We start from the raw sequence: 26127 nt of genomic DNA, 5'->3' as shown, positions 1-26127 counted from the left end.
GCTGAATCTAATTAAAACCCAAAATGTCATACTATACTCTGTGGAAATGCAAAGGACACAGAGAGCAAACAATACACATCCATAGCTGCCAGTGTTTGTGATTGTGTACCACACTGCAGATCACACCACAGGTGAGTTTACAAGGTGTAGGAATGGGACCATACAGGAGATGAGACAAAGACTTTGATGTCCACCTCATGCACTGTGATTGTAATTCACAAAGCTTGCTATTGGAAACTCTGCCCAAGGCAATTCTGATCAGGAGTGCAATGGGGACCTTACTTTCAAGTTCAGATGACTCAGCCATGTTTGTGCGAGTCCGTGTATGCCCAGTTGTGTGTACAGAAACACCGGAGACAGACAGTAAGGGTGAGTGCAAGAGTGTGAATGAGAGAGAAAATGAATGACAGGAAGTGAGAATATGTGCGCTGATTTCTAACTCTCTGCCCCTCATTGCCTTTCGGCTGGTGCATGTGTGTATTTGTATTTGACTGTGTGGCAGGTGTTACAGGTAGCGCCTTTGTGACACTGTGTTGACACGGCCCCACTCGAATGACTGAACTAGCAGATGTGGATAATCCACAAACACACAGACACACACGTGGACACACAAAACCCCACATAGGTCACAGAAAGGTGAAAAAGGAAATTATGAGGATGAGGGTGTTTGAAATTGAGTGTGGCAAGTTTAGAAAATGTCAATTAACATCTTCTTGCTATGTAGTAATAAGGTCAGCCCAAGACAATGAATCCATGTTTGGTTGTGGGATTGCTAGAGGACAAAGAAAATGCCTGAAATATCTAGTTTGAAAAAAAATCTACCAACTGAAGAAGTATGTACACTGAGGTCATTTCCTGGGCTAAACAGTTTATTGTAAGTTTGATTCTGGGTCACGGAGAGGTTAAACGAGTCATTCCAAGACGTTTTTACTGTTTAAATGGGTTTTGTTTGATGGTTTCGGTGAAATTGTCAGTTCACTCAGGGGCACATGGAGGAGCTGCAGAGTGTGTTTGAGTGTGTGTCCTTGTGCATACGTCAGTCTGATGAGATTTTTATCACTTGATAAAGAAAGTAGGGTTCGACCAGGATGGAAAGTGCGGGGGTCACTGAACAGAGCCAAGAGGAAAACTTGAGCTGAGCTCCATATATCCTCGCTGTCAGTTTCCCTGAATGAGACCAGAGATAAGGTGATAGTGTGTGTGTGTGTGTGTGTGTGTGTGTGTGTGTGTGTGTGTGTGTGTGTGTGTGTGTGTGTGTATGTGTGTGTGTGTAAGGGAAAGCTAACCTGAGGAGCTTGGCATCAAACACTTTCTCAACATCATGCAGGACCGTTGGCAAGTACTTCAGAGCAGCAACCTGATGACACAATCATGCACACATGTGTGTACACACACACACAAACACACACACACACACACACACATACACACACACACACCACAAGTAAACACCATTAAATTACTGTCTTGAAACCCTGTGAAAGTTGTTGGTTAATAGAAGGTGACTTTGCCATCAAATAGTCTCTCATGACAACTGAGAAAAAGGACCTGCTTTATTTTCCAGAGGACTGCTTGTCTGGCTGCCTAACTTTTAGTGACTCCATCTTTTTTTGTGTCTCTGCCTTGTTGTAAGAAGTGAGAATAAGAGGAAGACATTATGCAGCAGAATACTGATGTAGCCAGAATCAGGTTGAGAGATCACATCAGAGAAATAGGAGGAGATGAAGATAAGATGTAGCAGAAGAAGGAGCAGACAGGAGGTGATGACAAAGGTGAGAAAACTATAAAGAGGAGTGGTACGTGTTTTAGTATGGGTGCACAGCGAGTGTTCGCGATTACCCTGAGCAGCAGAGTGGTGGTGAAGTCAGTTTTCATCAGGTTGTTGATGGACTCAAAAAGCCTCTTCAGAGACTCCTCAAACTCCGCCTGTTCTTTGCCTTCGTATAACCTGGGAGGGCATGAAAAAAATAAGTATAAATGCAACAGGAAAATCAGAGGAAAGAAAAGAGAGAAAGTACGAGATGAATGACAGAAATCATGTCCGTGACATGATTAACAAGGGCGATGGAGGGAGGGATGAAGAAGGCAAAACAGATTTAGGAAGGAATTAAAAGATGAGAGAAAACAAATTGGGGTGTGGGGGTGAATAGTGACACTGGGGCATGGAGAGAGAGAATAAGAGCTAAAGGGTCAAACAAGGCTAGCTGACAATAAACTCAAGTTGGATATAAACAGAAATATGTAAAGCCTCACATCCATGCATGACTCATCCCTGTTATGCTTAAACTATTTTGATATAAATTGTTTTCTGAGCAGATTTAGTGAGATAATACATGATAATACAATATGATAATTTGATGTATAATAATAAGTCTCATCCCTCCTTGGAAACATACTTTCTTTTTTGCGACTCCATTACAAATGTCTGTCTGTATAGCCATTTTTATCCTCTTGCCGGATTTTATTTCTCTGCTTTCAAAACTTTTTCTTCTGAAAACAATCAGAATCTCTACTGGGGTGCATATTCTCCAGCAGTAGTTGTTTGTCATCACAGTTTAAATTGTTACCAGGTCGGTAATGATAATGTTTTTGAAGTTATCTTCATAGAGCCAGCGCTGGCTTTCTCTGCACTAACTCAGAATGTTCGAGCAACAAGCGAAAGTACAACTAAATTCATGTGTTTGTGTGGACATGGAGCGTTAACTGAATTGGCTGCATTTCTTCACGTCTTCTGTCAACAATATGGATGAAAATATATTCAGCATGAATATGCTGCATTCCACTTTATCCCTTAAGTCAATATTTTATTTTACATGTGAATGTACAAAACCATGACACCCAACAGCAAACCAACAGGCGCACCTCATAAACACTGACTGTGTGATTACAGTAATCCTTCTCTAACTTAACACATAAAAACTGGGTTATGGTTGTTGTTGCTATTCACATCACATATCAACACCCACATACCCCTCCACCATTCCTTCAGTCCTACTTCCTCAACCGCTAACAAACTTTTCTCTCAGCCGTCTCTCCGCCCCCTTCTTTCCCCCCATCTCCTCACCATCTCTGTGTGATTCAGTGGTGGAGCTGTGCAGTTGTTAATTACAATAGAAGTTATGAGTGCTAGAGGGAAGGATTAGCATGTGGCACACAGCAAATTTAGCATGTGGGGGGAGGGATTAGGCGGTAACACACAGAGGTATTATCACTGGGCTCTTTGCAGAGTACAGTTATGATTAGAAACGCATTGTCCTGTTTAATCCACCAGCCCTGTCTGTGCATATATATGTGTGCGTGTGTGTGTGTGTGTGTGTGGGGGAATGTGTGCAGAGATGATGTCTAGATGTGTCAGGGTCAGTGTTGGTGTGATAACACCAGGTTGTACATTCGTGTTACTTAGTTATGTCCCATTCTTAGTGCAGTAGATGACCACTTTAATCCAACTCTGAGATGTTTGTGGAACTAAAAATGACCATAGCTGTATTCTATACCCCCATGTAAGCACAACAGTGGACAATGTCATGGTAGCTCAGCAAACTAATGCTGGAGACAGATGGAGAGGGGAGAGAGAGGGATGAAGGAAAGATGATCAGCAGGGGGGAGGGAAAAGAGCGACACTGAGGAATAGTCTAAGGGAAAGAGGGGAGAGTGGGAGGGAAAGTACAGCTCAGCCGTATGTACTCTTGGGTGAGAGAAAAGAAAAGGATCAACAAGGCAACACTAAACATGAATGATGAGATCCCTGTCAGACCAAATCAGTCACAAATGTCACCAGTGTTTGTGAAATGCATGATATTTTGCATGACACATGGACGAGCAAAAGGGTGGTGCAGTGACCAACATTGCTGAGATCTATTGCTCCATTAAATTTAGGCAAAAAAGTATAGTGGTTTGTGTTGGAAAATTTTATTCAGGCGGACAATTAACAAAGAGTGCAGACCTGGCCAATCAGTGTGACTGTGAAAAAGCTCGAAAACATTATCTGGTCTATAAAGCTAGGGATTCTGTCGCTGATGGATGAATAGAGTAAATCAAGTATGTGTTAATGTGGCCTTAGCTCTGCATGTGATAAATGTTACATTATCATAAGCTATTTCTCATTATTCTAAAATGAGCTTCTGTTATTATTTATCATCATCATTATTATTATTACTAGACAGATACTGTCGTCATATCGGGAGAAATGATCTCAAAATAATGTGAGATGTAATAATAAGAATAAGATAACAAAATAAGAAAAGATATTGTGATAACTAGAAAAGATTATGTAATCATAATATAACATCTGATAGGAAACAGAAGTGATCTCATAATAACAAGATCCTAATCACAATAATGAGAAAAGACTCACGGAGAAGATGTGACAAAATTAAAAGAGGGGGAGTGAAGGTAAGAAAGAAGGTGAGATTTAACATGGATGGAAAAAAAGATGTTGGGGGGCAGAAAGCTGAAATATAGCACATAGCAAGTGCTCAAGGGGAGGAAAAAGACACAGATACAACTGATGCACTAGACTACAGGGAAGTAATAAAAGCTATAGGGGCGTGAAGGACAAAAAGAAGGTGAAGGAAAGAGCAAAATCTGGTACAGCGTGCCTTACATACTTTTGAAGTAAACATTTCACGGCCCTAATAGACTTTGTGAGAACATGAAGTAAGTTTGACAAGCTAATAAATCTTCAGTGCTGCCTCCTTAAATATTAATGACTGCTAGTCCTGATGGTGATGATGATGATGGAGCCTTACAGATACACCTATAGCGCCAGTGGCTCCATTGAATACCTGATTGTCTGTTAGAATGACAAGGCCGTATAGGAGGGGAAGTCTGATGTGAAAACTTTGGAAGCAGAGGAAGTTGAAACTGCCAGCGGCAGGTTGGTTGGGGGACGCCAGATTGAGGAGGAGAGACACAGAGAGCGGAAGGGGGGGATTTATCAGTTCTGAGATACCCAGGGGAGGCCGGCGACTGGAGCTCAGTCAATCCAGAAGCAGTAGAGCGATAATGTGATGCACACACACGTGCGCACACACATAGAGACACACAAACTGTATACTTAGAAGTATGCTTAGATATATATGTGTGGGCTTGTGTACACAAACATGCCCACAAATGCACATACACACACACACACACACACACACACACACACAACACACACACACACACACACACACACACACCCTCTTGGGAAACCAGAAACAGACACAGACACACACACACACAGACACACACACACACACACACTATGAATAAATAAAGAAGCACTTCACCACATCGATAAACAAACACACCAATTTCAACAAACAAAGCCCGTCATGCCCTCTAGAAGATTAAAAAGACAGACCTTCATTGACCAGTGGCCTTTGAATGACAAACAGATACACACCAACACAAATAAACAGAAATCACCCTCCAAACTCACTTCTACAAACACTAATGCACTGCTCCCAACAAAGACACACGCACTCCACAACAACTCGCACATTAAACACAAACATCCCGACACACATAAACACTTGATTCTAAACATGGCTGCGTCTTACACACCCACACACTTACACACATAGGTGTTCAAATCTCCCACAGGCAAGGCAAATAACACAATTGTGGATCATGTTTCTGATCCGTCAGCGTCAACTTTTGCACTGCAGTTAAAAATGGTGTTTACACTTATCATATGGTGCAGCTCTCGCCTCAGCACAGTGGGTGTCATAAGTCTCTCCTGCAGGAACTTTGTGTGGTGTATCGTTGGCTGCCTGTTCAGCAGCCCTTCCCCATCATTAGCTCTCATTTGGACGCTGCACTTCATCATCAATGCTTATTAGCAGCGTTAGTGCTGCAATCAGCAGCCCATTCTCACAGAGCTGTCAAAAACGATTTCTCCGGCAATGCAGTGTCACTGTGCGCCGTGTGTGTGTCCTTACGAATCTCTATTGCATCATTGCGGGTTCAGAAAGAAATTAGAGGTCATTAACATAATGATCAGTTGACAAAAAGCAACGCAAACACTCACTGGGAGTAGAGCATGCGCGAGCGGACGATGAACTTGAAGATGTACTCAAGGGCTTTGAGGGTTCGGAGGATGGGCTCACACTGTTCCCCTCGGCTGGACACATCCAGGTACCTCTTCAACACAGACATCAGCTTTCTGGGAGAGAATGATAGAGGGGGGAAACAGAGGGAGGGAGATAGAGAAAAAGGGGAAGAAAAAAGAAAGAGATATAAAAGTTAAAGCGGGGAGGAATGGGGAAATGAAAGAAAGAAATCAAAATCAGTCCGTCAGAATTGTTATTTCCTTTCCTGATGTTCCACAGGTTTGGAAAGTTGATCACCAACTCCATTTTTCACTTCCGTAGAGCAGAAAGACAAAGTGCAACAGAGTGAGAGTGACAGAATGAGAGAGAGGAAGACTGGCAGGGAGGTGGAGGTGGAAAATGGCAAAATAGTATTTCACACCTCAACAGATGTACCTTTCACATGGCTCACACATTTTTATTTGCCCTCAGATTCATGGTGAAAAAGTCATTCTCCGACACAAGAACACCCCACAGGCCTCTTTAGACACACACATAAATATTATGGTGTGTCAGAGAAGTTGGGGAGAAGTGTGAGTGGCACAGAGTTCAGATCAAGTTTATGTACTACCATTGTTTCTCTCCCTCGGCATAATATGCCATGCAATACTAGAATATTCATAACACATAAAACAATACAGTACGCCTACAGAGGGTTAAGACTTTTGGCTATGAGACAGCTCTATTTCCATGAAATGGCAAGAGGGGATCACCCACTAACTGGTTTAAAACTGCCCAATCCTCTTAAACAATAAAAGTTCCCTTAAAAAATGAACTCTAATCTGGCCTCACTGCCATCAGGGTGGCTTTGAAAATATTACCAACGTTATTACCATTCAGTATTCCCTGGTTTTGTTTTGGTGCATGGCTTAAAGGCAAGCACAGGAGGATTTATTCTTTTTTTTTTTTTCTAAGAGCAAGAGATAGGGAGTTTAAAATGTAGTGAGAGGGAGTTAGAGAGTTTTACATAACAGCCTCGGGGCTGACAGGCGTTAAGCTGCAGTGACCCTCTTAAAGAGGGTGAACACCAACACACTGGCAGGGGAAGGATGGAGTGATGATAGAGAGACAGATGAATAGATGGAGTGAAGACAGACAGGAAGAGAGAAAGGCAGTTAAGAGAGGAGGAGGCTGGCAGGGATAATTGGGCAAAGGAAGTTAAGAGGAGGAGTAGAAGCAGTTAGGGGAAGCAAGAAAAGATGCACGGGGGAAAGGGAGCAGGAGGAGTCAGAGATGTTTTTAATTTCCTAACTAAAGCTTTGGCAACACAAACAAATGTTGTCTCTAGTGCCCATTGAATCAAGTGAAGTGAATTAACAGAGAGGAAGAAGCAGATAGAAGTGTTTGAGGTGTATGCCTGAGTGCTTTAGCTGCTACTCCACAGAGAAGCAAGGTTAAAGCTCCAGCTAGCTGGGACTTCAGTAAAGACGCATACTCTAATCCTTTTTCAGTCAAGGGCTCCAGATGCGACACACACACTGACCTCCAGTGGCAGCTGGATACAGTGCAGCATTTAGTCACTTAACATTAGATATTCAGATGACTTTTAAATTACCACAATAGGTTTAACACTTGTATACCCTTGGCACTCAGTATGGCAAAACCTGACAGGATTATGGGTTTGATTCCAACTGGGACAACGCACACGAGAGCTATGCATGGATTACTGATAGTCTACTTTAAGCTGCTCTGTCAAACTTTTCTGGGAATCATAAAACAGTCTGGTTTTTTTGTCTTGGTGACAAAGCATTATTGAGATTATCTGATGGATTTAAAGGATTTCTTAATTCCTGAGAGATGGGAGAATGTGCCTCATGAAAGATCATGTAATCCATCATTTGTAACACAAGCAAGAAAAATGCAAAACTTCTGATAGACTGGCACAGCCAATACCCCGGTGGTGTTTCCACACAACAGAAATATGATGTATTTGTGTGATGTGATGTCATTGTGAGTAGGTGTTTGTTTAGATAAAGTTTAACACTGTCTGAAACTTTTCTAAAGTCAGACCTAAATTAATGACTCAGCTGGCATTTTATGGAGGCCACAGTAACATTAGTTAAGGCTTAAATAACCAGACTCACTCAGAGTTTAATTGATAATAAAATCTCCTGTGGCAAATTCAATAAGGAGCTGTCTCTGCTTTCTCGAGACAGCAACAGGATTACTGCATGAGCACACTGATTTTCGACTGAACTTTTAAGTTCATGGGATACTTATGAGGATCAAACTCATTTTTTTCAGTCTTCTATGTGACTCTGACCATATTTTTTTTTTTTTTTTATACATAGTTGTATGTTACCTGTCTGTAGTTTTAATTATTGTCTTGTCACTTCTTTCTCTGTCAGAATGCTTAAAATATCAGTTTAAACCAGTAAGAGGTGGAAAAAAGAATGAGATTAAATGAAGTGGCTTCTGATCAGGATGCAACCTACTTGTAGGCCAGTGTAGCGCTAAAATGCTGCTTGATGTAGGCCTCCAACACTGTGTTGAAGTGCTGGAACTTTCTGTCGGCAATCAGACCAATGATGTGTATCTGGCAGACAGAGGAGAGAAACAGACAGGGTTACATGTTTACATAGCAGTAGACAAGGTGGATGAGAAGTTATGTACAATCATCTGATAGACATGTTTATTTGGAGGGAGATGGATAGGTAGATACAGAGATGTCAGACACGATACACAAAGAGACAGCCTGTCAAAGAAAAATAAGCTGCATCTGTTGACAAAACACGCACAGTTAGACACACAGGCATTTCTTGGGAAAACAGACACACACACACACAGACACACACACACACACAAGCCAAACACTCACCAAGGCATCAAAGACAAGGATATCGTAGTCGTCATTCTGAGAGTGCTCCATCATGATGTTGAACAAGGCATCCAGGGTGTCCTGCAGAAACTACACACGTACAACAAGGCAAAGGAGAGGTCCAGTGAGAGCGCACACACGAGCACACATGCTTCTGGAAAGACACACTTGCATTCAAACACACACTGACCTTGACCACCTCCTCTCCATCAATGATTTTGAGTTTCTCCAGGTTTTCTCTGAGGAGCTCAGGTCGAGTCCTCCACTTGAGCAGCCCCAGCAGTCCCACTGGAGAGGAAACACACACACACAAACAATATATTCTGCTCAGCTGTCATAACTACACCAACAGTACACACATCTGTCTTACTTAAGAGTGGATTCTGAGCAAAGCTGTTCTTACTTGACAATGTAATTTCTTAAATTGTAATTATTCACATTGTGTCCGTGAACACTGGACAGTGGATATATATATATATATATATATATATATATATATATATATATATATATATATATATTCACACTCATCACTTATCTGACTGATAAGAAATAACCAAGTAGCAATCTGTCAGGTGATGATTTGTCATGTGAACAGTAGTCCCTGCTCCTCCAGTTAGTGAGACTTTCAACTGAACATCCAAATCCACAGTTTCTATCATTAATTCTGCTACAGTTTGACATGGGGCAGATTTCCAAGTCCCTGTAGGGCTGCCCGCTTTAAACCGCCTGCTTTCCCTGTCCAATCATTTCTGACTCACCAAGCCAAGCCGCACATCTGGTGGGTAGCCCTAAACAACACTGTGTTCACTTTTGTGTATGAATGTATGTGTGTGTGTGTGTGTGTATGGTACAGGTGATTAATGCCGCAGGATAATGTTCATTATAGTGATGGACTGGCTTCCTCAGTAACAGCTGTTGCACTGCACCTGTGTCTGATGCACCTTACTGTCTGGAGTGTACGTGCGTTTATGCCTTTGTAGAAGTGCATGTATACTTCAGTGTGCGTGTGGCTGCTTATGCGGCTGCCTGCCAGAGTGTGTAGGACAAAATGACGACACTCCACACTAATAAAACCCATGTATAGACACAGTTGCCCCCAATCCTTTGCTTACCTCATGAACCGTAACACGCACGCAAACTCATACTCCTGGCAACATTAACCTAATTAACACACCATTAACTGGTCAGATGTCCCCATAATCCTAACCTGCACTCACCTCACTTTCCAGCTATTGTCATCCTCACTCAACTTTTAACCCCGAAACCTAAAAATAACAGTTAACATAATGATGACAAAGAAAATGTTCCCTGTATTTAACCCCCAGTTTTCATGGTTTTCTGAGGCGAAATCTGAATTTCCCAAACATTGAGCCCAAGACTTGACAAAGCAATATGCACACCTCTATGCACTGCATTTGTCCTCTACCGATTTCACAGCTAACCAATGATTCATTGTCTCAGCCTGGCCTTATTACTTTGTTGAAAAAAGATGTTAATTAATGTTTTTTCACGTGTCAGGTTTAATTTCAAACACCCTCCTCCTCATAATTTCTGCCTTCATCTTTCCTCACCTTTTCTGTGTGTGTGTGTGTGTGTGTGTGTGTGTGTGTGTGTGTGTTTCTGAATGAACATGTTTTGCCCTGGCATGTCTCTAGAGTAGCTTATTGTCAACTAAATGTCATGAAGGGGCAATATCAACATTGTAGCACCTGACCTACGCACACCTACCATTCTGGGTGAGTTTGGTGGAGCAGACCAGGGTGGAGATGCTGAAGCTGTCTCTAGAGCTGACTGACAGGCCTCCACCGCCGGACAGACTACTGGAGCTGCGGCTCACTGTTGCCGACTTGTGGGGGTCGCCGTGGTGGTGGCGGGTCGAGGGCAGCGACAAGTAGCAGTTGACATCTTCCATGCGCTTGCTGTCTCCCTGAAAGGACAAAGTCATTTTTAACTCAACAATTTTGACACTGCAGTATTGCTACAACTTTATTAATGATGGCACAGATGTTTGGTGTGTGTGTGTGTGTGTGTGTGTTTGTGTGTGTCACAGCTGCACTGGGACAAGAATTAAATTTCCTGTGTTTATTCCAAATGTGTTGGTGCAAATGTGGGAATAGAAAACAGAGAGACACTGGGATTTGCTACACTTGCAGTGATTTATCAGGCCAGCCCTGAAGGGGAAAAAAAATGATAACCAATGATTGAAGTCGCCATTTCCACTGCAATAACCCTCTGTACCTTATCTACTTCTGCCTAGCCCAACTTCGGTTTGTAAAGTCATAACTTTGAAAACAGAGGTGGGGGCAGCTAGGCCTGGAAAAATAAGAACAAACAAAAGCAACACCAACTGTTGATACAGCATTTTTCTTCTGTTACAAGGTGCTGAAAAGAGACGGTGCTGAACAGAGTCAGCAAATAGGAAAGAAGGCAAAGAGATATATGAGAAAAAGACATGAGATCTCTTCTCTTGGCATCTACATTTTATATTTTGTTTACGCCATCATATTCTAACTGCTGTACACTTTTCCGTATATACATTAACCATCTTCATGTGACAGATTCACTCAGGCCTGAAACCTCAACTCTACCCTCTTTAATGCCATATACCAGTAATAATGAATGAGTGGGTGGAAAAGCAGGGACTAAGAGATTGAAGCCATGAGTGGCACAGAGATCGAGAGGAGTGCAGGGATAACGAGAGATAATCGAGAAAGGGCACAGGGGGACCATCCATTTGGTCTTCGAGTGAATCACGAGTAATTAATCTTCATTGCGTTTGGCATTTAATCAATAAGGGGATTCAATCTTAGCTCTGGCTCATTTGGCAGGAAATCTATTTGGCTTCGCTCAACCTGTCTCGGTGGCCATAATCCCCGATCCAGACTCACTATACTGTATGTTTGAATCTGCTTTGATGATAGTTGCAGCTGCACAGATGTCTTGAAATTCTTTCCCTGGTATTAACTTTTTCCAGACAAATATCTATTTGCCTTTTTTTGTAAACTCTATCATTTATTTCTAACCACTATATATATATAAAAATAAATAAATAAATAAATAAAAATCCAGAAATACCAGGGGAATGGCATTGAGCTTTGGTACAGTTACAATGTCTGACCATGAGTGATGAATCAAAAGAATCCTGAAAACTGGTTGTGTTTTCAACCAGCACTTGAGTTCCCACTTTCATTTGTCCTGATATTTAAAAGTATTTCTGGTTAATTGTAGTTGGGCCTTTCAATCCAAAACTGATTGATGCAACAAAAAGGAATGAACACTGAACCTATTCATTATAAAAGGCTCATAATGTCAAAGTTTGCATCTGCAAAGTGAAAGCTTTGAGTGTTGACCTGCTCTTCAGTTGCGGCGACAGTGAAGAAATTGCACATCCATTCTTAAATGAATCCAATTTTTTTGTTCATTTTATCTCATTTACTTTTTATTTGAGTCATTTTTGATGAATTGAAATTTTCCTTCCTTTCCTGGAGAGGCCACTGAACCTGTTCATCAGTTCCTCTGTTTTCTTTCTGCAAAAATTCTGTTTCTAACCTTGAAGACAACAAGGTCATGCAGTCCATCCTGTAGAACCGTCCCATCGTCTTTCATCAGACGCACAAAGGCCATGGCGAAGTTCTTCTCGCTCTTGTCCTTGGCTGAAGACGAAAGGAGACGGATGTGTCAACAGGAGGAGGGAGCGTCAGAGGAGAAATACATCAGGGAAATGAAAAGGGAGGAGGGAGGGACATGTTGAAGAAAGACTGCTGATTTGTATAGTCAAGTGTGTGTAATGATGCCTTGGGTCATTTCCAAATTGCTTCGAATCATTCAGTCCTTTCAGTGTCACATTATGCTCAGGGGATCAGAGGAGAGGAGGAGTTAAGAGCGAGGATGTACAGTATGGAGAGAGGAAAAGAGGCTTATACTCACACTCCTGCGAAGAGCGGTGTCTGAACATGAAGCGTAAATGAATTCTGTGCATTTCTTCCAGAGGGACTGCCACCTGGAGGACATCTCACGTTATTATAGAATATAAAACATTGGATATCTTACATTTTTAAAGGCATACCATCACATTCTAGGGTGAGTTATGGTTGAGGAATGCAAATGTCATATAACAACCAGACATTTTCAAGGAGGCTGAAGGAAGAAAATTCAACACATACAGGGAAACACATCCAATTCACATTTTGTTAAGTTGCAGCCTGATTCTAAAACCGTTTATGTTCATTATTTCCCTCATTAAGCTACAATCAGTATCCAATAATGACAAAGCAAAAACAGTTTTAGGAATATTTTTGCACACTTATTAAAAAACTGAAATATCGCATTGACATAAGTATTCAGACCTTTTACTCAGTACTTAGTTGAAGCATACAGCCTTGAGTCTTCTGACGTGACAAGCTTAGCACACCTGGATTTGGAGACTTTCCACCATTCTTTTCTGCCAGATCCTCTCAAGCTCTGTCAGGTTGAATTTGGGGACCGTGAGTGGACAGTCATTTTCAGGTCACTCCAGAGATGTTAGATTGGGTTCACGTCAAGGTTCTGGCTGGGCCACTCAAGGACATTCACAGAGTTGCCTCAAGCAACTGCGCAGTGTTGGCTGTGAGTTTATTGTGAGTGCTCTCGACCATGTTTTCATTAAGGATATCTCTGTACTTTGCTCCCTTCAGCTATCCCTCAACCCTGACCAGTCTCTCTTTGTCCCTGCCTCTGAAAAACAGTCCCACAGCTTGATGCTGCCCAAACCCAATGCTTCACTTTGCAGGTGCATTTTTGCAAACTCCGAGCAGCTCTCATGTCACTCAGATCGGTGGTGCTGCCGTGATGACCAGTCCTTCTGGAAGTTTCTCCCATCTCAACACAGGATCTCTGGAGCTCAGCCACAGTGACCGTTGGGTTTCGTGGTCGCTTCTCTTACCAAGGCCTTTCTCCCCGGATTGCTCAGTTTGGTCGGCCTGCAGGCTCTAGGGCTCTGGTTGCTCCAAACTTCTTCCGTTTAAGAATTAATAAACTCTCAACGGTGCAGAATTTTTCCCTGGATCTGTGCCTCGACACAACCCCGTCTCTGAGCTCTGCAGGCAGTTGCTTCCTCCTCATGGCTTGGTTTTTATTATCATATGCATTGTCAGCTGTGAGACCTTATATAAACGGGTGTGTGCCTTTCAAAATCATGTCAGGTCAGTTGAATTTAGCACAGGTGGACTCCAAACAAGGTGCAGAAACATCTCAAAGATGATCAAGAGAAATGGGAGGGACCTGACTTAAATTTCAAGTGTCACAGCAAAGGGTCTCAATACTTATGTTAATGTGATATTTCAGTTTTTTCCCTTTATCATTATGGGATATTGAGTGTAGCTCGGTGAGGGGAAAAAAATGAATTTAAATGATTTTAGCATAAATCTGCATCATAACAACATTTTAGAACAGTGAAGTCTGAATACTTTGCGAATGCGCTGAATATACTAATGCCGACACACACCTTAAACGTCTCCATCCAGCGGGGCTGTTTCACTTGGTAGTAGATGACAGATCTGTACTCACTGACCGCCTTATCCCCCGCCCCCAGACAGATGGAGTTCTAGGAATGAGGGAGGCAAAGAAACATACATTTCATATGGAGCTGAAGGATTTATGTTGTATTTATGTGTGTGAGTGTGCATGTGTGTGTGTGTGTGTGTGTGTGTGTGTGTGTGCGTGTGCGTCCATTTATGCCTAGAATGGATTTTCATTCTGAGATAAAGCCGCGTCTATGTGCCCCTGACTATGAGAGGGTGAATGAGCACTTGCTTGCTCACTGGCCCGTACCACCTCAATCTCTTAAACACCACACCTACGGTACACACACACACTACAACTCAAACCCCACACCCACAAACCAATCCCTCTTTACACATTTCCCTCTCCTGTTCAAATACACAGACATGCCCCGTCCTCCTCGACCTCTTCTCTTCATGCTGCTCACCTGTATGACCTTGCCCTCCTCATCACACACCCACATGATGACTTCCACGTTTTTCTGGGTTGTCTTGTTGTACTTGTCAAAGTCGCCGCCCTGTAAGGTGAGGTAGATGTCATTGCGAACATCTCCCGGCATGATGATCTCCGGGAAGCCCAGCTTGCGGGCCACCACGGTACTGCGGTCCACGAGGTGAGGGTACTCCTTCCGGATCTGAACTATGTCCCCGACCAGAGCCTTCATGGTCACCCACAGACCTGGATGGAGATCGGGTTTAGAGAAAGAGTGAAGTTTGCTCATTTGAAAAACAAACAACTGCAGTGAGAGTGCTGATTACAAAGCAATGTTGTTTGTTTATCTCAAGAAACAGATTCTTGATAAGCCTCTAAAACAGCAATGAGACCAGGATGGGACTCGTGATATTCAGCAGGTGAAACTCAGGGATATTTTTAAAGTATATTTTTTTGGGCTTTTTATGCCTTTATTGGACAGGATAGTAGAGAGACAGGAAATGGGGAGGCAGAGAGGGGGAATGACATGCAGTAAAGGCCGTCCGATGCGGGACTCGAACCGGGGCCAGCTGCAGCGAGGACTGTAGCCTCTACACATGGAGCGCCTGCTTAGACCACTACGCCACACGACGCCACTCAGGGATATTTTACTAGTTGTTAACCTAAAATAGATACATACATTAAATTAGTAAAGAAAAACAAAATGTCACTGTGAGATTTCATTGCTGGACCAGGACACTGACTGTCTTATATACAGGTTTTAAATCGCGTTACTTCCTCATTTATTCCTCATTCATTCCTGGAGTTTTGTGTAGATTACAGTAAAATGTAACAGGCCTGAAAGAGAGAAATTTAGTACTGTTACATGCACTAGTGACCAAAGTTGATCACACAAAATACCTTGGGTAAACACAGGATATGTGTAGATATGAGAGAGTTAAATGTAATACTTCCTAGAACTTCGTTAATTTAAGAACAGTTACTTGGAAAAACAGGTGCCACTCCAGGCTGTTTTAAATGATGGATTCAGAAAGGAGTTTTCATTTCTCTCTGCAGGTAAGTAAATTCAAATTAAAGCCAAATGAATGAATAAGGAATTTCAAGGACTTGTACTATTTAAATTGAATTTAAAACATTTTAAGGGGGTTTTCAGGACCTACAAAAACCCTGAAACATACAACTTGTGTGAGACCCACTTTGTGTTTATCTATGGGGAATGTAACGTTAAAGTGCTCCAATGTTAACTAAGGATGTAAAAATATCTGCAACTGTTGCAGACTAGGCTGTAATTAATAATATACAATTTGTCTTCTGTTTGTGAAAGGGTTGCAAAACAAGGGAGGAAAGGAGACAAAGAAAGAATTAAGGTATTATTAAAACGAACAGAAATTTACTCCTGAGGAATATGGGCTCTCACAGCTTTTTTGGAAATTATTATACGAGACAGCACAAAAAAAAAAAGAAGAAGAAAAAGGAATGGACAGAAAAAAAGGGGTGAGCTATTTTAGGGAAATGGTGAAATCTAGACTATGTCACAAACCCACATTTTGAAGGCTAACCATAAACCTACAGGGGAAACTGTGTATGTGTTTTAGTGTGTATGTGTGTGTAGCAAAAGCATCTCAAAGTGAGAGGAAGGAGAGATTAAGGGTGAGTAATGTTAAGAACAGCCATCTGGTGGCCTCAGGTGCTCCTTCCATATCTGCTCGTCCGGGTGCTCTCTTCATATCTAGGTTATGCCCTGGGCCTTCAGGAGCAAGAAGAAAGATAAAAGCTGAGCGATATGACAGTGCAGTCCTACATTTGGGGTTACTCTATGTGGAACAAGACAGTGTCACCCATAGGGGCTGTCAAAGTCAGCTATAAACGTGAGGTGTGGGCAGCGAGACTGGAGACTGGTGAGGGAGAAATAAAGGGTAAGTAATATGAAAACATCGGCTCAAGGGCGCATGCTATCCATCAGGATAATGTCCTTCATTCTCACCCACGGAGCAGAGAGAGAAGAGGCGGAGACACGGTGAGGAATGGCCATTTTATGTGACCACAAATGACTGCAGCATGTGCAGTCCAGTGGGAACCTTCAGTGCATACAGGACCACTAAACCCGGCAGAGCGATCACATGGCTTACACACTAGGAGACAGAGAGCAAAGCCTGTAAATGCGGAACGGTACCTTGGCCACCACTGTCTCCTCGTGATGCTGTCACTTTGTTCAGCAAGGTGTGGAGAAAGTCATTCTCTGCAACTACCCTGAAGCCAAACAAACACACACAAACACAGTTGAAACACACAGAAACCGTTTAATCTCATAAATTGTGCAGATGCTGAAACCGTCACGCGCGAAAAATTGCATTATTGCTATTTTAATTACAAGGAGGGTCTGTGAACAGAGATTTAAGTTTCTTAGATAAGACAAGGAGAGAGAGGGAGAAAAGATGGAGCAATAGAAGAAAAATAGGAAAATAGGACATACGGGAAGAAGGGGATGAAATACTGCTTCTCTTCATCACATTCAATCTTCCCTTTGATGATATCACTGATGTCCATCACTGCAGAGAAGAGAAAACAAATGCGTCTGTCATGACAAAAATCAAAGAAAATGTTACACAGTAATTTCGGATGTGGATTCCCATCAGTCAGCAGTGAGAGCCTGTGAGGGTTTTACGAAGATAAAGGCAATTTTTTTTTTTTTTTTTAACCCAGTGGGAGCAACAGTAGTCTACAGGGCAGAGAAAACATAGTGGACGGTCACCATCAGTATGTTAGTTTCGTCTGTGCAAAAGATGACTATGACTGTAGCTGGCAGCTCCCAGGTGTAGATATAAGTGATAACACCTGCAACAGCTGACAAATCTAACAAAATTACTCTGACATTTAGGAAACAAAAGTAACTAGAATTGCGGCCTCACGGTTGTATGCCACCGCCACTCAGGCTAGTTTCAGGCCCCCCATGTTTATCTAGAAATCACATAAAATATTGACCATTTGTGTGAAATGTTGTCATAATTACTGTTTGAAGTCTTGAGTAAAAGGCTAAAAACTGTTTTCTGAGGACCCGGTGACCTTGACCTTTGACCACCAAAGTCTGATCAGTTTGTCCTTGAGTCCAAGTGGAAATTTGTGCAAAATTTGAAGAAATACTCTTTAGGAGTTCTCGACATATTGCATGATTGCAGAGGCATAAAAATGACTAAAGATCCTACTAAAAGGCAAATATCATTGGCTAAACTGGTAAAATTTAGATATGGAATGAAAAAAAAACGGCATTCCTCTATCATCAGATGTACTGCAGCTTTCAGTGAGTCTAATTACTACAGTAAATTCTTTGTACAGCATTGACCACTAGGATGGGAAATTTAGTTGGCTTTTGACCAAAAAGAAAAAAGATATTGGCTCCTGTTCAAGTACCTGCCACCCCAAACGGCCGCCTCAGACCCTGAGTGCACTTCTTGTTGTTCATCTCTTTCAGGTCCATCCTGCCCACTCTCACTATCTGACATATCAGATAAATCTTCTCTCTGCTCAGGTCCTTGTTCCCCAAGTCCTGGTAGACAAAGATATGGAGAAGGAGAAGAGAGAGCAGATGAAGTATAGGGAGTGGGAATAAGAGAAACAACAGAATAGGGGAACAGAGGGTTTGCGGGAAGAGGAGGGAGAGAGAAAATGAAAAAAACAATTTTTTAAAGAGGAAATAAGTCTATTTGTTTCTTTGCAGTGCCGTGTGTGTACTGCTGAGAAACAGTGTGACAGTGCCCTCCTGTGGTCACTTACTGTAAAGACAACCTTCAGATTGTTGAGCATGTCAATCTCCTTAGGGAACCCTTTGCTGCCCCAGCGCACCAAGTAGTTCTCACTGCACGAGGGATGGTAAAGGGTTAAAACACATGCATCAAATATGTTACATTATTGCTCTGTAAAGTTATACTACACAATATTTTAATATACAACCACTTGTACTATCAGAAATTGCAGCTGCGATACTGATAATGTTAACCCCCTTATTTGAAATTCTGCAGATTCACTCTACTTGCCTAAATAAATTCTGTTTTTTGGCTTGTAAATATTTCTACCTATAAGAAGTGATGAATCAAGAGGATAGAAACGTTATCTCTGTCCAGTCCAGGAGTGAGCGAGTGTTTGGTTCAGATAAAGCTGGACTGTTTGCTTCCGTCATCTTTTGGTACTCTTTAGGAGAGAATGAAACAGCAGCTCGGCTGGTGTACGCGAGCAAACTGTGTGCAGTTTACTGATATGACACTACATGATTTCTGGGAGACTGAAGTTTAAATGTTTCAGTCATCCTCTGACAGGCTTGCGGATTCACTAACGTTACCCGCTGCAGCTGCATAATAATTTTGATTCAAATGCTACAAATACATCTCTTCTATTGCCAATGGCATTTTCCTGACATACAAGCATGTCCCAGACAATAGAATAGAAAGACAGAAAGACACACATCTACACTAAGCATCTGTGAAAAAAGTGGGGTGAATCAAAGCTGAAAATTGTCATAAACCCTCCCATCTGCCAGTTTGTTTCAGAGAGAGAGAGAGAGAGAGATGTAAAAGGAGAGGGAATGGATAATATAGAAAGAAAACGTCAAGCATGTAACCAATCAAAAGAACATAAGTGGCACAGATGAGGTGGAGGGGAATCGGACATCGGGACAAACAGCAAAAGGTGATCGATCCAGGTCTATCTTAACACTCCCAGCTGCTGTGGCAGAGACATAGATATAACCAGTATGACAGTGAGTGACAGGGCTTAGCATCAGCACTGGCAGGCACCACATAGCGCTGCCAGTCAGAATCTGCAGCTCTATAATTTGTGTTTTGTGTATTCTTATTTTTGGCAGACCATTGTTCTAATTTAGCGAGGTTCAACAATGGAGGGAAGAGGACACATGAGGAAACAAGAGAAGGAGAGGTTTATAGATGCAAGCAAGTGGAGAACAAAGAACGAAAGAGGGTGTGTGTGTGTGTGTGGGCTGGAACATGAATATGTGTGCGGGCTAGGGCGCGTTCATGTCTGTCTGTCTGTCTGTCTGTCTGTCTGTCTGTGTGTGTGTGTGTGTGTGTGTGTGCGTGCGTGTTTTAGACAGCTGAGGGATGGAGGTGAGGTAAAAACTTTAATTCATTTCGGACAGTAAATGGGTACTTAGAGGGATAATGAGGAGACTAAACTCACTTAATCTTAATTAATCTTAAATTTGTCTTTAATTTATTCAATGCATAAAGTTTACTTACTTTATGATAACAATCCTGATGAAATTTAAACTCAAAGGGAAAAATCACATCAACATAAGCTATACAAATAAAAATACATAGCTGTCCATAATCACTGACCTTGTTTTCCGTCTCGATGTGACTCAGTGCTTCTCTATAAGCCTAAACAGGCACATTTAAGCTTTCAAATGAATGTGGAACTTTAAACCAGAAATAAACCAGAAAAAGATATAAGTCGAAAACATCAGCATGTACTGTACCATCGTCTAAAATGCCTTTTGAAGCTCACTGTATGAGGCTGGGAGCTCATGCTAAGAGAGAAGGACAAGTGATACCTGATGATGGTCTGTTTGTTGGGGTCATAGAGGGACATGAAGAGCTCAGAGTCCTCTCCGATGCGACAGACAAAGTTCCTGACAAAGACGTAGAGGCTGTGGGTGGGAGAAGACTGGATACGTGCTGAGATCCCGCTGTGGTCTGTCTGGATGTTGGACTGCAAGAGAGGACATTAGTTTTAGGAGGTTAGCTTGGGACGAGGGTTTAACAGGATTAAATTCCAGCCAAAAACTTTCATTACAAGGTCCAGGCAAATCTGGTTGGCTGGTATAACACTTAATAATGGCTGGTTACTTAATTCTGGGATGTACCGGCTGCAGCCCCCCCACCCAGATTGCTGGTTTGTAAGAGAGAGGAAATTCTCTGAGGAAGAAAATCATAATGGAGCACATTCTTACTAATGAATCAGTGTTGAAATGTAAAGTAAGCTGTATGGAGCTGAAGTGAAGTGAAGCCAATTTAAGGAAAAAGGAAATTAATTCTTAATTAAGCTAAGCTGGCAGACATGACTGGCAAGTAAAAAATGTATTATCCATGGCGTTTTCATAAGTTTCACTTTACGGATTTCTTGTTAAAAAGAAGAAAAAACTAAATGAAATGACAAAATTGTGATTCCACCCCTACCTAGTGCAGAATAGCTTTTGTATTTCATGATAAGAACCCATGAGAGGGGGAGACAGCTTCTCAGGAAAAATCCCTAATCTAGTGCAGACAAACCACAGTGATGTCAAACTAGTTTCCAAATAAATCATACTGTGATTGCAACATCTATCATCACATCCACTCGTGCGATCCTCTTTCCCTCCCAGGAGACTCTTTGTATGAACCTCTGCTTCCTACATTCTGTCCTTTCTGCTCCCTACCACATTCCCTTCTTATCTTTGTCTGTACCTGCTCCTCTTTGATGCGTTCATTGATCTTAGCTGTGGCCTGCTCGTGGGCCCGAAACAGACTGATGACACTAGCCAGCTCTGGCTCCAAGATGTTCCCATCCTCATCTCGAACAACCTGGTCCAGCTCCAGGATCCTGGCGTAGGCAGGACGGGAGTTAAGGATTAGGGAGATAGATGGAAGGTGGGGGAAAAAAAAAGAGGATGAAGAAAGGGCAACAAGCAGAGGTGGAAAGTGAGGAGGCACGTACACAGAGGGATGAAGGGAGGAAGCAGAGAAAAAGAGAAATAAGTAGCAAGTCTGGCATTGAACAGTTACCATATTAAAGTAAAAACTTGGGATTTTGTTTTGAGCAGACATACTTGTTCCCATAGTCAATCTTGGAGGTGACTTTCTGCTTGAGCTCCTTGAATTCATCACTGGGCAGAGTGCCAGACAGGAGCTGGGAACGCCACTCCATGAGCTCCCACATCAGTCTCTGCACCTGCTTCACCCGCATTACTTTATTGGCCTGGACAGGTAGACGTATGGTGTTACACTCAGACACACACACACACACACACACAAATATTCACATACACAAAGAGCGTTTTTGCTTCTTTTTTTTTTTTTTACCACAAACAGCTGCTTCCATATGCTTCCCCACTCCCTCAATGTGGTGGTAACCTCCTTCACCAAGGGCATCTCTGAAGATATCACCACTTCCTCATTTCTGTAGTCGTACACACACATAAAAACTTAACAAATGCATAAAACTTTTGGAGACATATGAGACTTTTTTTTTTTTTTTTTTTTAATTCAACTCACCCTCGTTTTTCAATGATGACCTCCTTAAGGTGGACTAAACTGGCAGGGAACACTCCCTACAGAGGAATATATGTGGGGGAGATGAATGAGAAAAAGAAAATCAGCTATCCACAAAACCAGAAAAGAAGATCTCTGTGATAAATAAAACTGGTTGAATGTCATGCATTATGCGCCTTTACCACCTTTCTTTTAAAATCAATGTGTCAATGCAGTCTGATGTAAAACTGGCATTCATACCTGTTGGGCTTTGTTCCTTGCCAAGTGGCCTCTGTACCACCCTGAAAGACAAATTGACTGTCATTTTACCAACACCAAATGTAAATGTAACGATGGCTGAAGCTTTTGCAAGGACTGGCATGTAAACAGCTGCTAATGCTAATGCTGGCTATGTAGCAATAGCAAAACATACAAATAGCACCTTGAATAAAGTATTGTTTATCAACAGCACTCTCTGTATGTAAGTACAATTTTTAAGAGGTAAGTTATGTCATTTTTCCTCAACAGTGAATGACTTTGTTTTAAGACATGCAACATGTATAGATGTAAAATATTAACTTTTTCACTGATTAACATGTTTAAAAAAAACACACTTAAAAATGTTGTTCAGGAGCACCATTCATCATTAGTGAAGTTAAATCAAATATAATGCTGTCATTTTTATATTTTGAAGCATTCTTACCATCGCAGACCTCCTGGATGCAGACAGTATCACCCACCTCCAGGGAAAGGTGCTTTTCTCCTTTGCCAACAAAATTCCACTTTACTACAAAAAAAAAAAAAAAAAGAAGAAAGAAGTTGTCCCAGTTTGATGAGGGGTACATTTGATAATTAACGGACTGTTGTTTAATGACAATACAATTAAAAATTGAGCAGAGCCAAGAACTCTAATGATATGAATGTTAGCAAAAGCAGCAAGTAAGCTTGACTGGTGAAGTGCTACAGTTCTTTGTAACCTTGGCAACAGTTGTCGTTGATGTGAGGCTGCAACGTACACTCAGACTGACTGTTACCACCACATACAGCTAGCTAGCTAAATTAATATACAATTGATTTGGCATTGTACAATTTTGGTAGATTCATTTGCACATGAACATCCTAACACAGAATGAAGGAAATAAAAGAGATTTCAAATGTAGAATAATAATGAGCTACAGGTTAATGGTCATGTATATTGTTGTCTTTATGACATAAAGCCAGCTGTTTCAAAGATGGGGAACTTTTGCATCTCAGATCTCTCAGGAACAATTCTCATATGGGCTATTGTAAAGCTCTGTATTCCTGTTTAAGCCGAGATGCTGTAGCACACTCAGTTCAAAACTGAGTGTGCTACAGCACATGACTGCACAGCGTTCTCATGTCACCCTGGTGATGTTCTCAGTACCCTGGCTCCCTGTTAAATTTAGGATTGAATCAATGATCCTTCTAATTAGAATAAACAGAATGCCAGCGCGCAGAGATTAATAATGTTCTTGTTTAATGGCGGGAAAACAACACGTTTCAGCTATTTTGTTTGTTCTGTTTAGATAGCAACAGCCGTGCACCTGATACATTGCTTGAGTATTTGGAGTTTGAACTCTGCTACTGTTTACTAATCCCATATACTGACCCCATATACATCCACTAGGCCTCTCAGGTCATCAGAACAAAGGGTTGTGGTTGTGCAACATATGTGTGTTTGTTTTTTTCTCTCTTTTCATCTTCTCATTTGAGTTTGTATTGATATGCTTTTCTTTCTTTAAAAGTAAAATGGACTTAGGGAAATTCTGATGGTCATTTTTCTCTATTTTCTAACATTTCATAGACCAAATGATTAATTGCTTCATCTGAAAATGAATCAGCAGATTAATCAATAATAAGTAAAATTGTCAGTTGTAGCCTTGCAGTCTGCAGTTGAGTGCAAGTAGCAGTGGCTGCACACTGGCAGCAGCTACTGAACGCTGCCTCACTCAAAAGCTGCACTGGATATCAGCTTGTGGCAGAAAGCTGTGAAACTGCTGTTGTCCATCTACAACAGCTCACAGGTTTCCTTTTGTGCACTAAACATAAAGAAGTCACACCTACAAAATGTGCTCAGTCTTGTGCATAAAAGCTGGCACAGAATTTTTACATCAGTACTGAAAGTTAAATATTTAGTTTTCATAATGAAAACCCTTCATGGGTACATAGCATTACGTGATTTCAACTTTTTTTTTTTTTTATCAACTCTTTTTAGAGTATTCAGCTTTAGGCTACAGCTTCAAATTCATACAAACTTCCTTCTTCCTCCACTTCCTGTGTTATAGTCTTACACAGTCAAGGAAGATATTCAGCTTAGATACAGTAGATAAACAACGCTTCACTGAGTAATTATGTTAGCAATAAATTCGGAATGGATTTACAATAATTCACAGTAAAAATTCAAGTGGTATAACTGTTTGGATGACGAAAACGTGAATCTCCGTGAATTTTCTACATTACAAACTGTAACTTCTTGTCTAGCTTATTGCAAGTAATTGATGAATCAGTGCATCGTCTGCTACAGCCCAGAGAGCCTGTGCTATATTGCAATCTGGATTACAAGTCAGAAATCCGTATTCTTGCTAAATTTTTGTTTATTCATATCTGACGCCAACACATGCCGATTGCCACGGCCATATTCAAGCCCCATACCAGATAAACTACAGATTGTGCCGAGTGCTTGTACAGTCTAGGATTTGTTCCTGGTACCAAAATCAATTGTTCCACACTTTCCACTTTCATTTTCTAGGATAATTTACCTTCTAGTTTACGTAATTATGTGCTGCATAATGTGTAATGCCTGAAGAAACAAACTGTCACTCATTTGTCCATCTGCTTTGGATCGATGATAATTTTGTTTATGATTTCAATCCCCCACACAATCCACTGCAGCTCTGTCTTTTATTGCACTAAATTTAAATGGTGAATATAATTTTAGGATTTAAGTTGTTTGGGGGGGGATTACATCTGATGTGTGCATCCTAAAGTTCTATAAGGCCATTAGCACCTGCTAACATCCTGTCAAGCAGGAAGTGATAGGCATCTATTTTTCTTATGACTGTTGTTCATATATGACAGCTTACTGTCATAACTAACATAGAGACACTATAGCAACATGTATATGCATGCACACACACAAGTCACACACACATCTGAGCGCATTTTGACTTACCTACACCATACCGCTCTGTAGTGGTCTTCGTCCAAGGAGCCATGATTGCATGTAGTCCTCAGACTATTATTTATTTTGGGTCTCGTCTCTCTGGTTCTACTCCTAAATTTTCGCTCTCTCCTTGTGAGGGTGTCTGCTAAACTTCGCACTTCTGCATTTTTTTTTAACCTTTAATGAAAGCAGTAAGCCCATCCCCCTTTGACTCTCTTCCTCTTCTGCCTCTCCTCTCTTCCTGCCTTCAGGCGGTTAAGGGGAAGTGGGTGAGTACAACAAGGTGGAGTCCTGTAGAACCCACAGGCCTGCGCATTGTGTGAAGTTTCCATTTTGTTCATTTGAATTTGAATAGATCACTTAATCTATACGATGACTGAGCAACATACATCTATAGCAAGTAAAGCCTAAAAAAAGTTATATCTAAGGTATATAAAGTTATTCACAATGTCAAAACTGATACACAGCACTGTTTTTCTCTCAAGCCCAAAGAATCTGTCTCGTTGTGGAGACAATTGTGCCATTATGCCACAGGTGTGCAGTATCTGTATTTTCTACTTTTTGTTTTACATTCAGCAAAAGTTGGTTAAAAGACACATGAAGGACTGCAGCTGTGATCCTGCATGCAGCAAACTGAAATCAGTTTGAGAGTATAGTCATAATTGTATGTGGTGAAAGTTTGCTTCTTTATTGAGCAGACTATCAGCAGCTCAAGCACCGAGAGGAGAAGATATAAACTGAGGTAGGTCCTCATTCATTCATGAATTTGTTTGTTTCAGAAGTTCTTTATAAAGGCTGCTAATCATATTTGGCATTTCAAACAAATATTTTCCCTGTACC

The 26127-nt window shown here is 41.5% G+C and overlaps 1 protein-coding gene across 1 annotated transcript in view; it reads right to left on the bottom strand.

Annotated features, from left to right (window-relative positions):
* LOC130173489 (dedicator of cytokinesis protein 2-like) overlaps positions 1–25522 on the bottom strand; it is a 95726-nt gene extending 70204 nt beyond the window's left edge. The window contains exons 1-23 of the mRNA XM_056382822.1: positions 25297–25522; positions 22807–22890; positions 22365–22405; positions 22128–22183; positions 21936–22032; positions 21683–21831; positions 21321–21456; positions 20429–20586; positions 18640–18721; positions 18277–18412; positions 17342–17417; positions 17042–17118; positions 14864–15114; positions 14381–14479; positions 12826–12898; positions 12448–12551; positions 10627–10825; positions 9086–9183; positions 8896–8985; positions 8513–8613; positions 6017–6151; positions 1840–1948; positions 1287–1357 (exon numbers count right to left, since the gene is read on the bottom strand). Coding sequence (XP_056238797.1) covers positions 1287–1357; positions 1840–1948; positions 6017–6151; positions 8513–8613; positions 8896–8985; positions 9086–9183; positions 10627–10825; positions 12448–12551; positions 12826–12898; positions 14381–14479; positions 14864–15114; positions 17042–17118; positions 17342–17417; positions 18277–18412; positions 18640–18721; positions 20429–20586; positions 21321–21456; positions 21683–21831; positions 21936–22032; positions 22128–22183; positions 22365–22405; positions 22807–22890; positions 25297–25339 — 2465 coding nt within the window. The 5' untranslated portion in view covers positions 25340–25522. The remainder of the gene's footprint in view (positions 1–1286; positions 1358–1839; positions 1949–6016; positions 6152–8512; positions 8614–8895; positions 8986–9085; positions 9184–10626; positions 10826–12447; positions 12552–12825; positions 12899–14380; positions 14480–14863; positions 15115–17041; positions 17119–17341; positions 17418–18276; positions 18413–18639; positions 18722–20428; positions 20587–21320; positions 21457–21682; positions 21832–21935; positions 22033–22127; positions 22184–22364; positions 22406–22806; positions 22891–25296) is intronic.
* Positions 25523–26127: the final 605 nt, after the last annotated feature.

This window comes from Seriola aureovittata, chromosome 8 (assembly GCF_021018895.1).
Source record: "Seriola aureovittata isolate HTS-2021-v1 ecotype China chromosome 8, ASM2101889v1, whole genome shotgun sequence".
Lineage (NCBI taxonomy): Eukaryota > Metazoa > Chordata > Actinopteri > Carangiformes > Carangidae > Seriola > Seriola aureovittata.
This window is presented reverse-complemented; position numbering and strand designations above follow the sequence as displayed.